The sequence below is a fragment of the Cariama cristata genome, unplaced genomic scaffold, assembly GCF_000690535.1.
Source record: "Cariama cristata isolate BGI_N322 unplaced genomic scaffold, ASM69053v1 scaffold19600, whole genome shotgun sequence".
NCBI classification, from domain to species: domain Eukaryota; kingdom Metazoa; phylum Chordata; class Aves; order Cariamiformes; family Cariamidae; genus Cariama; species Cariama cristata.
The window spans coordinates 1-18,582 of NW_009593191.1; the positions used below are offsets into that span (position 1 = coordinate 1).

The window sequence follows — 18,582 nt, forward strand, 5'->3', positions numbered from 1 at the left end:
TGAACTTAAGATATTTTAATTTCATTAATTTAATTATAATTAATTATAAATAATTAGAATTTATTTAATAAATGAATACTTTAATGTAGTAATTTTTTAACCCTGTTCTACTTCATTGAGGAACCAGTTAAGCTGACTACATAGATTTTCCTTGTTTGAGGATTACTTTTTCAATCCCTAAGATTCAAGGCTTGTAGTCACATGCCATGGGTATTGGACTTGCACTGGGATAAAACACTTGTTGAAGAACCAAGGCCTTCTGGGTATGAGGTTTGAAAACCTGATTTGTTTAGGCAGGTTTGGTTTTTTTCAAGAATGTAATAAAATGTTTTAAGTGAGTGCTTTTTATTGAAGGTCACTACTCGAGGAGAGGCCCACTTAGAACTAAATGCCTTTAGGAGGAAGCATGACTGTGCCTTGGTGATATCTGGGGACTCACTTGAGGTAAGAACTTGGTTTCTGTCAAATTACATTTATCTATATGCTTATGTTCAAAAGTAGAATGTTGGTGTCTTCATGCTCTTAAACTTTTTTCCAATATTTGCCCATATTTTAGGTTGTCCTTAGAGATACTTTTGTTTTTCACTGAGTGCTAATTAGAGGATATATGTTCTAGATGGGCAAATGTTATTGGTTCTCTGGTCTCCTGTATGATAACAGAATGGAATTTGTATGCAGTGTGCTTTAGTATTGTCTCTTCTCTTAACCCCAAAGCATGTTGGCTTTCTAAAGGAAAGAGAATGTCAGTTTAAAATAATAAAGCCACAGTCAGGAGAATGTGGCTTTTTTCTCCCGCATGGATGTTGTGCAAGCGAAACTTCATAAAGGAATTCTTTATACTGTGTTTTTATATTAAACTACATGTAGTAGTATTTAATTGTAAGTAAATGCGAGTGTATTTTTTCCTTTAGGTTTGTCTGAAGTATTATGAGCATGAATTTGTAGAGTTGGCTTGTCAGTGTCCTGCTGTAGTGTGCTGCCGGTGTTCTCCCACCCAAAAAGCTCATATTGTGAAACTGTTACAGCACCACACTGGAAAACGCACGTGTGCAATAGGTAACTGTTGGCATGATCTTTATTTGCAGTAGCTAAAATCTGTAATAAACTTAAGCAGTAGATGGCACCATTGAGAAATAGTTGAAACAAAACCAGAGAGGCTTCTTTATCAACAGCCAGGTGTTAAGCAGCTGTAGCAGAAAATGCCATTCTGTGAGAAAGGTGTGGTTATCTTCTTTATTCCACGTGAAAAAGTCTTGATTGCTGAAGTAGTTAATCATAATCTGTAGATTAATTGTAAGAATTTAAAAGTATATAAGAGTTTTCTAAAATACTGTAAGGGCAGGAGAGTAAAACCTCTGAAGAACTGAATATAGCAGTGACATTTTCCAGGTGATGGAGGAAATGATGTCAGCATGATCCAAGCAGCAGACTGTGGAATTGGAATTGAAGGCAAGGTAACGTTAACAGTTTCATTGTCAAATATGTGCCACATAGTAGTACAGTAACATGGGATTAGAAGCTTTATTCTTAAACAGTAGTGAATTGATCATTTCTAGTTAAAGTATGCTGTAAGATGATAAAAATGCTTAGTCTTTGAACTAATATTTGCTTCTATGTCCTCTGCTTTATCTGTTTAAATACAAAAAGCAAGAAAAGCAGAAAACACTACTGTTATTTCTGTGTAGCATTTACCTGAAAGAGGCAGGACAGGTTATTAAACTTACTTGTTACAGCCACTGTATCTTAAGAATATGCACAAAAAATTGTCCTTTGTGTCTCATTGCAGGGTTGATTTCTGAAGCAGGAGCAAGCTTGACTTTTAAAACTAATTATCACTTAGAATTTTGAAATTTGAAACACATCTTTTACACTGGGTTTCATATTTGGAATATTTTTTTTCTGTTCTAGGAGGGAAAACAAGCTTCCCTAGCAGCTGACTTTTCTATTACACAGTTTAAACACATAGGTAGGCTGCTGATGGTACACGGTCGAAACAGTTACAAAAGATCAGCAGCACTTGGTCAATTTGTCATGCACCGAGGCCTTATTATTTCAACTATGCAGGTATTTAAAACTTTTTTTTCTGAATAGTTAAAAACACTATGTCAGTCTTTGAAATGTCACAAAATCTTAATAAACCAGTATTGTTTTTTTTTATTATTGTAATGTTTTTTATATAGCATTATATTAAATATATGTAATTATCTGCTTTTTGTAGGCTGTATTTTCATCAGTCTTCTATTTTGCATCTGTTCCCTTGTACCAAGGTTTCCTAATGGTAGGGTAAGTCAAACCCAACAGTTACAATGTCTGGTAATAAATTCAGCAAACTGATTTGTCAGATAACATCATGTAGTTGATTTCTGCCATGTTTTTCATGCATTTATCATTGGTATGCTAACCAACAGTTACAATGTCTGGTAATAAATACAGCAAACTGACTTGTCAAATAACATCATGTAGTTGATTTCTGCCACGTTTTTCATGCATTTATCATTGGTATGCTACCAAAACCTGGAATGAGTCTACAAAGTCAAACTAGGTTCAGTATGCTCTATATGAAGGCAGGGGGGAAGCCTCATTATCAGTTCTCTGAAGAGGGGGATCTGCATAGCCTTAGAAGAACATACCATTTTCACGTATGGGGTGAAGAGTAGAGGAAATCTCCCAGACCAGTTTCAGCTGTTACACAGATTGCCATACAACCTCAGTGAGAATCACAGATTCCTCTGTTAAAATGGAGCAGAAGCTACGGACTGTGAAATTTCCTCTGAGAGTGCGCTACCCCAGTCTGCCAGATAGATTTCCTTTCAGGTGAATGTATGCAGGATTAGGAGCACCCTGGTCTTGTTGCAGAAGCTGCTTTAGTAACATGGTTCCCCAAATCATACATTTGAAGGGATATGCATATATTTATGTTTTTATCTGCTCTCTGCCCCTTCTGTCCTAAGAGCTTCTTTTTATGCTTCTTGTAAACAATAACAACTTAAATCATAGTCAAATCAAGGTCTGATTACACCAGACTCTGCAGAGGCAAGCAGTAGACCTCTCCAAAATGTTTGTAAATCGTTGTGCTAAGTTCTAGAAAGTTTCATACTAAAGTTTACGTCTGGCATGTGCGTTCTAAAATCCAAAGCCACTTACAGAGCTATTAAGACTTTTGTTCATCCACCTACCTATATCATGATGTCTGGAATCTAGTGCTTGTTTTTTCTTCAGTTTTCATGCCATCATCTGTGAATGAATTTAAATGTCAGGTCTTTGAACTGGTTGTCCAAAGTTGCAAGTGCACGGGGAGAATGCTAACAGGCAATAAGCTTGGGTGATATATATAGAAGAAAGAAATGTTTTTACTGCTTTTGAACGTGTAAAAGCTCTGTAACTTCTCACAACTGTCAGCTCTCAGAAGCACAAGAACAGGTTGCATGTGTAAAACTGTATTAGTAAGCTGCCTCAGTACTGGGTAGAAGAACCAGTTTGATTCCACTTACATAAAAAGAATAATTTAACTCGCTAGATCAATTTAAAATCGTATCATACAAAAGTGTCAATATATGTGCTTTCTTTTCACCTAGGTATGCAACCATATATACTATGTTTCCAGTCTTCTCTCTAGTATTGGATCAGGATGTGAAGCCAGAAATGGCATTGCTGTATCCAGAACTTTATAAGGACCTCACAAAGGTATGAATGGCCTCAGTGCTGAGATATGAACAAATGCTGAAACCTCCGTTGTGCAAAACTGGGAATTCTTACAATCATTTTCTTAAGGTGTTCCATGGAAGACAGATGCATAACTAATGTAATGCAGACTTTTGTGCTATCAAAATAATCCATGGTACCTAATGTTCCACTCAGTTCTATTAATGAATTTGTTAAGTCACCAATGGTTGGACTGAAATAGTTCAAACATGAAGGTATGTTGATTTAAAAGTTGCTTTCAGTCTGGCTCCAGGATCTCTGATCTAGAGTTAGTTATGCTTACTTTTCCACAGCTCCTTTTTCCTTTTTAACTGCTAGATTAATATATAGATTTCCCCGCCCCAACCCCCAGAAATTACTACTGACTCCTCCAAAAGCAGACTTTCTTTAAATAACAGATACTGATAACTAATATATCTTAACTGAATCATCTATAGATACTGCTTTCTGTGTGTTTGCACGTACCTACAAATAATGAAAGTGTATAATTTCTTCACCTGCAAAAGTGAAACAAATCTCAAGATTCTGTTTTCATAAGCTTTTTTGAAAAGTGCTTCTACTCCATCTTAAACTGTCAGCTAGAGAAGTTATAACCCAAGGCAGAAGCAGATAGTCTTTTTAAGATAGTAGGTTCTTTGAATGTGAGTCTGAAAGTTCAAAAGCAGGCTGTAGTTGAAGAGGGTCCAAACTTTTCAGAGCCTTTGTCTTTTCAATTGTACTAAATTAGCTATTAGCTATGTTAGTCTGTGAGATTTTTTTCTCATCTCTTGGAGATGTTGATTCTCTCTTTCTCCTCTTCAGAATCTTCAGTTTCCTTGTCAGATTTCAGCCTGTGATTAATCCAAAAAAACCATGGCCTTACACCAGCTAAAGGCAGTTGTAAGCTTGCCTGTGGAAACCTGTTCGTGGAACTTGGAAGCGTCTTATTTCCGAAGATAGAATTTAACCTGTACTCGGAAACTGCCCAGGATGGGTAGATGAATACAGGCTAAGTTTTTTGTTTAGCCTTAAATGACAGTTTCTGCAGGTTCTGAATCACTGGCTTTCCCAGCTATGTTGCACCTCTGTGAATATTAAATAAGCAGAACCCAAATAATTCTCTTCAAAAGAAAAACAAAAAAAAAGAGAATGTGGAGCAACTGGAGAGTACAGTTCAGTGCATTGTATGGGGCAGATGATGATCAGTGAATGATTATGGATGAGTAGTACAAAAAGTTATTTAGGTGCTACATTTGACTTCACTATTACAAGATAATCTTATTGTGTTTATTACAACAATTTATGATTATGCTGCTTTAGTCATGACACTCTGAAGCCTATGTATTTCTGCACATCATTTATCAAATTATGGACTCCCAAATGCCAATCTCTTACCAATGTTATTCAGCTTGTGTTATTCAAACATGTGTTGACATTGACTGTAATTGTATTTCTAGGAATTGGTTTCTTTTCTGCTATATGCTAGTGATGAAAATGCTTTTTAGATCTTTAAAAGAATAAGATACATTTGCACAAGTCATTGACACGGTGCAAGAAGAAGAGAAAATGAGGAAGGTTCAGAGAGACAGGTGTGGCCGTGTACCCTGGAGGACATGCTGATTCAGTATTAATGTTACTGTGGCTCCTATGGAGTTAGAGCTAGAAAAACTGATGAAAATTTGAAAGTAAGTACAAGCAAGAGAGGACTCCCTGCTTTCATCTGAAAATGATTCACAGCCTGTTGTGCAGCATTCCATAGAGGCTCAGGACTTACTGACCTCTTCTAGTTCCATAAAGGTGAACCAAAACTCAAGCTCATTCACAGATCTCACTAAGTGGGAGCTACGGTTGAAGGTGGAAGCAGTGTCCAGTACTCAGAGGAAAATCAGTAGGCACTCACAGGAGAAAAAAAATCTAATGTTTCTTTGTGCTTCTATGAGAATTTTTTCCCCTATGTTCAGTTGGTCACCAACATTCTAGACTATATATAGTCTTATGAAAGTGTCTTTAGCACCTTGCCATGAACTCGTATCTATCCAAGAATATGTTTTAGCCTCTACTGAAGTAATAGAAAGAGTTAACTCATCAGTTTCTACAGCAGTGAAGCACATTTCTTTGTGAAGTGCTGATTCTTGTCTGTTCTAGATTGATCACTTCTTTTGTGGCAAATTGGCTGCTTTGTTTGCCATTTTGTCCTTTTAAATGTGTATCCTTTCAACTCTGCAGTTCTAACATTTCATCAGTACCCTTACAGAATGTAAGAGTCATATGCATATGTACAGCATTTATTCTTTGATTTATGCATATGTTTCAATCTATAACATTCACATTCACAAGAAGATTTAAAATGTATTTGGTAATAGTTACTTCATGAAAACTTATAGTAGTCATATATTTATTCTATGAATGCAGATAGTTTATCCAACATTTAGAAGTGACTAGTAACTACAGTTTTGCTACACAGTGCTGTTTTTCTTGAAGACTACATTTTACAAAACAGACATAAAAAACTTGTAAATAAAAAATAAACTAATTTTACTGTAATTATCCCTCTGAAAACCAGCCAGAGCATTGTAGGCTAAAGTTTGTTTGTTGTTTAAGGCCTTAACTGTCCTACCCCAAATTCAGACTTTGTGCTATTTCTATACAAGTTTGCAGTGAAGAATCATAGAAACAAGTAGAAGCTTTTTAGCCTATATGAGTTCAAAGACTGTAAAATGTCTCTCTAGTGTTTAACTATTAAAAATATATGAACTGAGTAGATTTTTTTTTTTTTTTTTTTTTTTTTTTTTTTTTAAATTTGTGGGTTTAACTGTCCTCTCACTTGTTTCCCTTAGGGAAGATCTTTGTCATTTAAGACCTTCCTCATCTGGGTTTTAATCAGTATTTACCAAGGTAGGAGAGAGTCCTAATTTTATGGAACTGAGAATTTTTTGTCTGCTATTAGCAATATTGTTTTTCACCTGCAGGTTGAATTCCCGAAGCTTAACATTTCATCAGCAGTTATATATATTGCTTTCTGTTTATCTCGTAAATCGATATTCCTGTAGTGTGCCAGGCCTGTTCAAAAGACGGCATGGATTGGTATTTTTATTGATGCATGTCACCTAAAAAAGGACATGTTTTTAATTAAATGCTAATCCAGAAAAATTTTAATGAGTGCTTATCACATTGCATATATTTACACAGTAGTTTTCTTTTCATGGCGTGACAGAAGTACTGTTGAAGAAATCTGAATTATGTAATCAGTTAAAAGTAATTACACTTTCAACAATATCTCATTTATTTGTAGCACTTGACAAAATGAGGCTAATTAACAGTTCATCAGATATATTGCACTAAAAGATGTTTAATTTTCTAATAGTTTTATTTCTTTACAGCATTATTTCGGTTGTTTTATTTCACAGGCACAAAGTACAGTAAATATCACTTCTTTTAGAAAGATCATTGTTGTTACCTTATAAAAAAAATTACTGGGGAAGTTTTCGTAACAAGCATCAAATGTTCGGTGTGCAGGTGTAAAAACTGGTACACTGACATTTCATTGCAGAGTGTATTATTAATTTGTATGCCTTTCCTAGGTGGTATTCTGATGTATGGAGCCCTGCTGCTTTTTGAATCTGAATTTGTACATGTCGTTGCCATTTCCTTCACTGCCCTAATCTTGACTGAGCTCTTGATGGTTGCACTGACCATACGAACGTGGCACTGGTTAATGGTGGTGGCTGAATTCCTCAGTCTTGGCTGCTATGTGGCCTCTCTTGCATTTCTAAATGAATACTTTGGTGAGTAATAGTAAAAGTATTATAGCAAAGAATTGTGCTTTGTATTTTTAATATTTTTTCTCAGTTTTTTAATTAAGAATAGGTGATGTTATGCTTTGAAATACAGCGTTCTCCGTAAGAAATATGACTGAGTTGAAATTAAGCTTGATTAATGTTGGGTTAAAATATTCTCTTATCCTTTTCTCCTAGGGTTTGACAATCTTTATCCCTGTTACTGTGATTTATCTAGATGATAAACTACTCAAACCACGCATGCTTTTCCCATCTTTGATCTGATTTTGAGGGTCACAGCTGCATACCTTAAATTGGCTTTGAGATTTGCACTATTGAAATGGATATAATTTTAAAAAATCAGGGTCCTTCAGTGCATTGGTGATTTATTTTTTATGCCAGACTGAGTGGACCTCATTATATCTAACCCACAAGCTTAAAAGAGCTGAAGTATTGCTAGAGAGTGAGGCAGATTAGGATAGATAGTTAATGTAAGAATCATTGTTTCATAATTATATTAAGCTTATATTAAGCTTGCTTTGCTTTAAATTGCAGTATGCCATACTGTATCTTAAGGTTCTGATTGTTTATAGTTCATAAAATGAAAGAACACATTTTAACTGCAAATCTTAGCAGTCAAGGATCTGAGCATCAAAATAATACCTGTTTTTAATATCAGATTATCCCTCAGGAAAATTAACTATCTCAGTCTTAGTGTGATTTACAAATGTAACTTTTACAGAAATATATGTAACAATTTTTATTATACCTCACAAGAAGTAGAATCCAGCTCCTTCTCTCTGTGTTTTCCAGGACCTGATGAGTAAGGAGTTGCCCTTCAATTGTCACTTCTCATAGCAGCATGAAATGTTATATGGTAGTTTCTAGGAGTCTCATAGTTCTGCTTTCACTCTCTCATGTCCCAAGTGTTCAACACTAGGGTAGTGTATTTACATTATATAATTATTTTTTTAATCAGTAAACGCTTCACTGCCTGTCCCAGGTGTTCTGTTACTTCAGGAGTCACATTTTAATGAAGAAAGAACCCTGCTGGGCTCGGTACTTCTATTGTACGCTATTTCAGGTTTGCCAGGGTACCTTTTTCTTTTCTCTGACACTGATGCACAGACTCTTTAATAGAGGCTATTGGGTTGATTCCTGAATCTTCACAGCTAGATTACAAATGAAAGGCACAAGCAAGAACAGATACAGGTACTGGCTCTTTAGTCCAAACTTCCAGAAACTCATAAAGCAGAACTTACTGCTTTACCTTCGTAAATTTTCAGTATTGGTGGCATCCAGTCCTTCTGTCCTTTGTAGTTGTTGTTCAGTGAGAAACACCTTTTGGTGATGTTCACAGATGTGTGACTTTGTTTCCTGCAAACTTTTCCATAAAGAGGAGTGCTTTACTATCTATCCTCATGTATTTGCTGGACAAGTCCAAGCCACTGAGTACATAAATGGTTGCATGGCTTCTTGCAACTTGGGGACTGTACTTCTGTATTTTTCATCTTTAAGGGTACTGAAAAGGCTGCAATTTCATGGGCTTTTGTAAAGATGTATTTTAATGTGTGTCGTTTGTCAGTTAATCCGAGAAAATGCATTTCAGTTAGTCTCACTTCTGCTTAATGCTTTACTCTTACCTAATCTGTCCCATTATAACTGGGAGGATGGAACCTTTTTTTATGCATGTAGTGTAGTATAAACCTAAGTGATGGTTTATAGTTCAAACTGTAGAACAACTTCCACGTATCAGGGAAAACAATTCAGTTCAATAGTGCCTGACTTCATCAGCAAATAAACTTTCTTTCAATGATGTTACTTAGATGCGTCATCTCCTTCCAAAGAAATTATATCGTAAGTGTGACAGGGCACTCAAATTACAAAGACAAAAATATTTGATACTGCTCCACAGCTCTGACTCATGGAAGTAAATCAGTTTTTGGGTTTCTGAGTTAATTGCACACAGTGGCCTTATTGGGCATGTCTCTGTGAGATGTTACATAGGCTTTTAGTATGTCTAACCAAGCTTAGGCTAAAACTGTATAACAAGTTTATATGATCTAATATAGAAAGTATTTTTAACGAGTAAAGTTGGAGCAGTAAAGCATTTCTTTACTGTGTTTTCTGAAGTGAATTTTCATTCACATTAAAACAGTTCTAATCAAGTTGTTTGTACAGTAAATTGTACCTTGAAGTCAAATGTAAGAAAACTGTCTGCCTACTTACAACCTTAAAACATGACCCAATATAAAATCTCTATGTTTTCAAAATGTTTTGGTTTAAATGCTGTTTAAAATATTCCGATTGTCATGTGAACAGCAGTAATATTCCAGTTAATGCTACTAACATTATTTTCATTTCCTTTTTGTGTGGCTAACTTGTTTGGTTGGAGTTTTTTTTCACATAACTTTCATATTTTCTGTAAATCTATCCTTTCATTTTCATTCTCCCTCTTTGTGAAACAGGTATAGGCAGAGTGTCTTTTGGAGCTTTCTTAGGTAGGTGAAGTTTAACTTTTCTTGCAGTTGTTTTTTTTTTTTAAGTCTTTAAAAATTCATTAGAGAGTAGTAAATTATTTAATATACACATTTGTGAATAATGGAAAGAAGCAAAAAAACCCAATTCTTCAGGTTACTTGGGTTCTGGGATCTTTCCATGGTAATTAAGTATGATCTGATCGTTGCAAACATGGTCAAAAAATTTCAGTAGCAGGTGTAGAGTGGCACCATTCTTGTTGATGTTTGTCGCAAAAAAATAGCATTTCAGTGTGGCTTGTGGCAATATCACTTACACTGTTTTCCCTTTAAATTTTGGGGCTCTAATTTAATCTCTAAGATTTTAAGAATCATTCAGTCTAGTTGTTGTGACTGTTTCAGAGAAAAATAATCTGAATGTGGAATAAAGGATCTAAAATGGTAGCAGAATTTCTGGTTGGGAACTTGTATTATAGTGGATAAAAATCATTCTTACTAGTAGAAAAATAAGCTGGTTTAACTTTTTATTATGAGAGAGTCTTGCTTTCAAACTAAGATTCTGTTTCCTCTAAAATTATTTTGTGCTGCAAAACAGTGTGAGGACCATAAAGGAACTCTGAAGTTCCTGTCTAAAGAAAATAGGTGGCAAAAACAAAATGTTGAGGTTAAATTTCACCTTCTGTTGTTTTGTTGCTGTTTGTTTGGGTGTTTTTAATTTTACGTGGTCTTGAACAATAGCATAAGCAAACTATTAAGAGAATTTTATTGACTTTGCACTATAGAAGTTCCAGTTTCCATGTTACCAGCTCCCATTACTTATTTTCTCTTTTTGTTTCTGCAGATGTTGCCTTTATCACAACTGTGACCTTCCTGTGGAAAGTGTCAGCAATCACTGTTGTAAGCTGTCTTCCACTTTACATTCTCAAGTACTTGAAGCGCAAATTTTCTCCTCCAAGTTACTCCAAGCTTACCTCGTAAAAGTAATTATATTCCTATAGTTTTTCACTCACACCAGTCTGCAAATTGCACATTCACTGTGCTTTAGTGTCTATGGATTTATGTTGGACTAAAGAAATTTACAAAAAAAAAATCAAAAGTGATAGAGTGAATAGAGCACAAAAAGAGGAGGAAACATCTGACAGGTACAATAACACAGAATTACACTAACAGGACTATCAGAGATAAACTAAATTTTCTTCATGTTGATTTTTTTACTTTCAGTTGCTATGATTATAAAATAAAACTGAATTAACTTTGATTTGACAATGCTTCTCAATGGTTTCATTGCTACTGTGAAGGATTTCTTTGCTACTGTAAGGATTTTTTTCCTACTGTACTAATCTTCTGCAAGTTGAATTGAAAGTTTTGTTATTTGTTACATAACTTCCATTCTTTAATTATTACATAACTTCCTAATTCAAGTGCTTTCCTTTAATGTTTATAGATGGAAAAGTTCATTCGTCCATACTTACTGTAACAAACCTAATACCTGTAAATGCCCGTGTCTGTATTAGCAGCTAACTATTATTCCTCATCAGACATTGAGTAATATGCACTATTTGAATTACGTACAGATGTCTGCATAGCACAGTATTAATTTAGGAGCTGTTGTCCTATTCTGTACTCTCCATTTCTGGCACCGGTAAATTACAGACCTGTGATGTTGACAGCAGTTCTTTAAATGCACATTACAGCCAGGTTGCACAAAAGCTGTTTAAAAATTAAATGATAAATTCTGTACATAATTCTGCTGCACCTGTTGATCTGTACAGATATCAAAGACATGGCTGCTCAGTAAATATGTTTTAAAATTCTTATTCATTTTGTATTTGTAAAACTGCAAATAGTGTCAAAGTACATTTCTATATATGAGAAGTCCAGTAAACCTTGTATTAGCTAATATGTTTCAGTTGCCTTGTAATCTGTTTACTTAGGTTACTCAGGTAAAAGAAAATAAGATGAACACATGAACATTATGGTAGGAAAATCTGTCATCTTCCAACTTGTAAATGTTATGTTTTTATAACTTGTTTGGGTGCAAACTTGTTTAAAAAAAAAAATCAAAATATTTTTGCTTGTTGTAAACTGTCAAAGTCGAGTATCTTGGCTGAGTTATGACAGTTTACAGTGGCTGAAGATTTGTTCCAGAAACTCATATACTCTGATACAATCTGAAGGGTCCAAATCTTGCATACTATACTGGAAAATAGGATATATTATTTTAGTTTTCCATTGTGATATAACTTTGCTTTTTCAAGAGGTACATGTAACGAATTTGGCAGAGTCTATTAATCGGTAGAAAGGAACAGCATAATTATCCATGGTTTATTTATTAAATATTTATGTGTGTGTTTCTAAAAAACACTTAATATGGATGTCATTTTTATGTTTGACTGTATGCCTTTACAACATAATTCCTTGTGTAGTCTCTTACAACTTCGCTCTTATGCCATTATTATATTGGATGAGTAATATTTAAGTGATAAATAGAACTGCTTCCTGGGAGAGCAGAGGAAACTGCTGCAGAGCTATTTGGACTCCACCCCACTCCATTAATTTTTGTTTTGGAAGTTTTTCTTACTAGCTATTTATCTACCTTTTTTTTTTTAATTTCCATTCCTCATTATAAAAGCAATAAAGCCTAATTTCTACCAAATATTATTAATGGTATATGTATTAAATAAACTACTGAAGTAGTGTTTCTTTTAATTACACACCATTGCAGACTAGTTTGCTCTGTCCCTCTGTAAACTCACTTCTGTAAAACTCCCACAAGATGTCACTGTTCTTGCATACTAGCAGAAGCCTTTTGTCATTGTACGTAGTTTTGGCAAGATACTCTCTGTTTATATTTTTAGTTTAGTCCTGTGATGTTTTTGTTGCTGATTTGCTTTAATTTTCGCTTTTTTCCCCCAATAAGTGGTAATTACTTTGAATCAATTAAGAAAAGTCACCAGTGTGCAGTTGTTCTGAAACGTTGATGTTTTCTTCAGACTTTTTTGTTTTATACATTGTGAGCTCGCAACCGTATGCATAAGTCAGTAGATAAGCAAAAGCTTAGAGTTGGTCATCCTTCATCTCTACATCACATCTTTGATATTAGGCAGAAAATGAGAAAAAATCAGAAATTAAACTAGCAGTATGAAAGTGATAGTGTTACTATAATACAGCTGTATGAGATACAATCATATCCACGTGTACAGAATTTATAGTATACGCATATTAATCCTCAGCATTAAAACTGTGAGGTTAGTGTGGTAGCAAATGTATAGATCCTACACACAGATATAAGCCTTTCAAAAGTGGAGTCGATTCTCTGGAGTGCCTGCTTTCTTAGAGTATTTTCAATATACAGCAAAGGTCTAGTTTCGCTAGCACTTTTTTTTGAAGACTGCGAAAGTCTGATTCAGATGACTTACCTTGCTTTTGAGGTTCAGTCACTTCAAAACTATGTATACGAGGAAAGTCTGCTTTCTGTTCATTCATGTCACTCGGCCACAGCCCTGTAAAGGGGTAGCGCTACCATATCACAGCAGTTTACAGGTAACAATATCAATACAGAATTTAAGTATTGTAATATGACATCTTTAAGTAGAAAGCTTTAATGTATTGTGGATTTCAGTACAAAATAAGCTAAGTACCATCACAGTCCGTGGCTTTTAAAACAGATTAGAATGGTAACGTGTCTGGTGTGCAGGTGAATAAATTATTTCATAAGAATTTCATTCTGTTGTCAATTCACATCAGTATATGTCAGGAATAAGTCTGGAACACCAGATCAGCTTACATAAACACAGATTTAGGCCTTGGATCTGCAGGTTACACCCGGAAGGACCTTAGTTTTATGTGGTATTAAATAAATGTTTACTTTTGTAAGCTGCTGTGTCAGATAGGTATTTCTTAAATGGTAATCATGTCTCTCTGAAAACATATTCGGAAAACAATTTCAGAATTGGGGTAGGATGGAGGAGCAAGATGTGAATGGGAAATACGTCTTCACCAAAGTAACATACGTAACAATACTGACCTATTTGGACCATGTTTAATAAGCATATGAGCTAAACATCTGCTAGATTTCCTATGTAGTTTGATGGAAGAATATAGGGAAAAGGAGACACCCTGCAAAAGAGGAGTACTGGTAATTATTATATTGGTTTCTTTCTGATGCTATTCTAAACTTATGTGTTCATGTAACTGCTGGAAAACATTTTATTACACAAGGTATTAGTTTGCAAATGGAAGCCAAAATTAAATCCTTGCATACTTAACATTAAATCTGTAGCACTCTTCCATGAATGTGAGTGTTTACAACAGTGTTTTTATGTTCAAACTGAGCTTGCTGACACATACCATCAGAATTCAGCTGTGTGGTATCTCCTGTTTTCTTCCTCAAATTTCTGAGCGGTTGTCCAAAAACATGCCATTGCTTTTGTGTGTACATAGAAACTGTGTATTATCTTGATGAGCAGCATCCACTTGAGCCAATCTGTGTTATAAATGTCCTCCTATCCTGTGTCCACAAGGCAGTGTGAGCCTAAACATTTTTTCAGTCTCCTTTTAAAACATGTCTGCAAGAGGGATCTCTGCAGTCGGGAACCATTTCAGACTGGACATGAGTTCTGCAGGTATTTAAGCAAGAGTTTTAATATTTGCATATGTGGTTAAACAGCTGTTAGTTGTGAGGGTCAATTTCTGTAGACAAAGAGGAGATGATTTCCCTAATTACTTAGGCCCATTTGTGCATGTTAGAGAGTAGGGCCAAGCAGTATAGTCTCCATACTCCTCTTATTGTTGTCTCAAGGCATTCAGGTTACTTTGAGAAAGAACCGGCCTCAGATCTTCTGCTGGTGAGCTGGGCTTTGCGTTCCGGGGATCATCCCCCGTCCCTACACTGATGTGCACCTCTGCCTTGCTCATACAGGGGTATGCTGGAGGGTGCCTTCATCACTGGACATTGGGGCTGTTCGTGCCTGATCCAGTTTTGTTTGCATATTTACCATGTGAATGATGGTGAATCAGGCATGGGGAGAGGCTTACTGTATAAAAGTATAGACTTCCTCAGGGGCTTTGGAGATACGCTGTTAACAAAGATACTCCAACGTGACCTCTTTTCCCACTTTTGCAGAGCTTTGTAGTCCTGGATTTTATATTGGCAAGATAACTTGAGAGAGGCATGCATCTGTTTCACGCTTGCATCCCTTCACATGTCCGAAGGTGTTAACGTGGTTCCAACAGCCCTTGCAGGGCAAAGGAGTTAGTGCGGAGTATGTGGAGTCTGAGTGGACAGTGCTCCTTAAAAAGCGATAGCCGCAGGAGGAGAGGTGGCTGTTCTGCTCTCGCTACTACTGCAGAAACTATTCTTGTAGGTCCTGCTTACTCTGACATCCATTTGAATTTCAGCTTCCGTGGAGTTTCTCCTTATTTTTGCTGGCTAGAAAGGAAAGAATGGGGCCATTGGTGTCTTACAACACTTCATTTAATAACCTTTCTGTATCTAGGCTGTTATTCTTATAACTCAATTGAAACTTGAAGGCAATCAAAAAAGCCCTTTGATATGTTAGCCCCCTGTGGGGAGGAAAATCAGTACGAGTGAACAAAGACAACACGGATTGAACATTATATGTAAACAAACAGGAGGCACAATATCTTTAACACTGCGTTAAAAAGCATAGGAATTCCTTTTGTAAACAAAACACACTTAAAGCGAGATACTTCCGAACAAGTATTACGTACCCAACAGATGCCCTCAGCAGGATTCACAGCTGTTATTGTGAGTAGGAATTTACTCAGCCAATTGCTAACAAAATCCTCGTCAAATAGGGAATTGCACTGAAAGACCTATTCACTACTTCATCAACCTAAACCAGAGTTTTGATCAACAGGTTTTACAGCAGAGGTTGTGAAAACCAGGTGCCTTGAACAGAATAATGAGAGAGGGCTCCACAGTTGAGTTGACAAATTCTACTTTATTCTCCCACTCCCCTGACCAGGTTTTAGCAAAATCTGCAGCTGAGATTTCTCCTTATTGTAGTCTCCTCCTGTACTCCAGCATGCTTTCAACTTGAGATTGTAACCGGCAATGGTAAACCTCTAAATTGCTCAAATAAAAAGTGGGTTTGAGGATTTTTACATTACTGAGCTATAAGAAAGATCGTCATCCGGTCTAAGAAGAGGAGATACTGTTTTCTATAACTATAATGCATGATAAATATTTATGGCCCTGCCTTTAAGTAAACTAAACTATGTTTGTTTCCTCTTGACAAAAGTATGAAAAGAACTTTGGTTATAATGTTCATGTAGCTTTAAGCAAGCAGTACACAAAATAAGAGTGTTGTAATTCTTATTTGTAGAACTGCTTTCCATTGTTTCTCTATAATGTATACATCTAGTTTTTTCCATGGGCCCTCTGTGTTTTGCTGTGTTTTGCTCCGAGTTCTAAGCATGAATTTGATTTTGCAAAGTAAACACACGTTGCATGGAAGCAAATTATAGATAACTACTTCAAAAGTCTGTTGAAAATTAATTCCTGGCCATTTGGGTTAGAAGGCTGGAGGATGTTAATGGATGAGCAGACCTGTAAGGGGTAAGTGTATGTACATATGTTTTATATTTATTGCAATCATGTATTGCCTATTTGAAGGAGAAATCTGGGAATTCTCAGTCAAGATGCTCTCTTGAGGAAAACCTCTATGCGGCATGTACTCAGTAGAGGACGATGAACTGTTGTTTCCCCTGCATGTAATCACTGGTTGCTGCCCTCTCTTGCCATCAAATTCCAAAATCATCTGCAGGAACACAGCTACGTACACACTTCTTCCCACAGCTTCTGGTTCCCAGAGTACCTTCTCCTCATATCAGACTCTTCCGTGACAGTCCTTGGAATAGAAATCTGTTGCATATCGTGATCCCAGCTGAACGGAGTTTATCCTAGCTGTAGGAGGTAATTTTTCCATCTGAGTGTCGTGAGCAAGGTGGATGACACAGATGTGGTCTAGTACATATTCATCCCTATCCAAATGCAACTAAAGCCATTGTGACATAAAAAAACCAACACCACAACAAAAAAACCCACCAACCAAACATTTCTATCAAATTCTGTGAAGGAGCTCTAGGGAAACAAGATTTAATGGCTTTGAGACTTCTACCCTGTGGCTGTAGTGGTTTTTCCTTGTTTATTGGTGCCTTGCAATTTTTGACGTAGATTTCATGTGAGGAAACAGTAAAATATTTAAAGTTATTTAAAAAATAATCTGATTTTTGAAAATATCCTAGCTGGAGGCCTCCACGTTACCTTCCTGCCTGTGCGTGGCTAGTTAATTCTGGTAGGTCTTTTTACATTATTTTTTGTATTAGAATAGATGGAGGGTTGAGAGTTGGAAGTGACATATGAGGACATCTGTGCATCTGTTAGGAATTGGGTGTTAGAGTGAAGGATGCCAAAATGAAATAAGTGTCTTGGAAGTGTTTTAAGCTTATAAGCTTAGAAATGGGGAATCTGCTGCTCACAGTAACTTAAGTTTGTGATGCCCTTAACTTGTGCAGACTTCAGAGTAAAAAAAAATCCCACATGGCAATACTATTCAGAAAAAAAAAATTCAATAACATATTCAGAAAATAAACCTTTTAAGACAATCTACACCCGAATGCCTGGAACTACTGAGGGAAATCATGTTTTGAACCACCCATCTCAGGAACATAGGCCTGAAAGAAACAATTTCAGACAGTCCAAATGTCATGCATTTCTGCCTAGCTCTGCTGTCAAGTCTGGCCCTGCTTGCATTAGAAGAGAGTTTTCCTGACCAGGAGTGACCGGGATGGGTAAGATCAAGCAGGATCCCTGCACGTTTGCTTATTGTCACATTGCAGGTGTGGTGTCATGTTATTCTGAGAATAGCACCCATACAAAGGTGCCTCGGTGCTTTGGTCCAGCTCGGCCCGCTTGAAGGTCGACAGGGACGGGTGTAAGTCGTCGCCAGCCGGAGCAGTTCTCCAGTTGAAGCAATCAGCTTCTGCGTAAACTGGTTTGTAGTGCTGGAAGGGAAGGAGGGCAGAGAAAAATACGCTATCTCCATATAACCTGAAGCAGATTTCTTTTGGGAGGAGTGGGAAGAAAGCCAAGCTGCTAGTCACATAACCACGCTACTGGCTTACCATCTGTCCAAAAGCAATTACTTGGAAATGGCAGGTGAGGCGGGAGGAGGAGGTTATAGCTCAGCTGTAATGCAGAGCCAGCCGGAGTCACTGATCCGGTACTCAGCAGCACAAGAGTCTCTCTTCTTGACGTGCAAGTAACTCACTCTGCCAGTTCAGACGTACCAGGCGCAGTGAGTGATGGAGTTCACTGCTGGAGAATCGGGGAAAGGCTTCTTAAAGCAAAGCCTGTCCTAGAGGCAGCTACCTCAGGGCATGGGAGCAAAGATGTCCGAAACTGCAGAACTTCACATGTTCTGGTTAGCCACTGGACATGCCTTCAGAGGCAGAAGGCCAGGGGAGAAAATGAAAGCATGTGGGGAAACTTAATTGGCCTGAGACCCAACAAAAGCATCCCCTTGACCCTCACCCCCCACACCCCATACTGCGTTGCCCGGTGTGGTGGAACATCCAGGCTGTGCCGTGCTGCGGGGTCCCCTCCGGTTCACCAGCATGGC

The 18,582-nt window shown here is 36.7% G+C and overlaps 1 protein-coding gene across 1 annotated transcript; it reads left to right on the plus strand.

Annotated features, from left to right (window-relative positions):
• Nucleotides 1-354: 354 nt before the first annotated feature.
• On the plus strand, nt 355-11,385 carry LOC104168806 (probable phospholipid-transporting ATPase IIB; the record flags this gene model as incomplete). The annotated part of the gene is made up of 10 exons (XM_009709523.1): nt 355-444; nt 912-1,056; nt 1,390-1,454; nt 1,909-2,064; nt 2,219-2,283; nt 3,576-3,684; nt 6,519-6,576; nt 7,263-7,466; nt 9,926-9,958; nt 10,776-11,385. Coding segments are annotated over 10 exons (1,062 nt in total), but the record flags the coding sequence as incomplete, so codon positions are not given.
• Nucleotides 11,386-18,582: the final 7,197 nt, after the last annotated feature.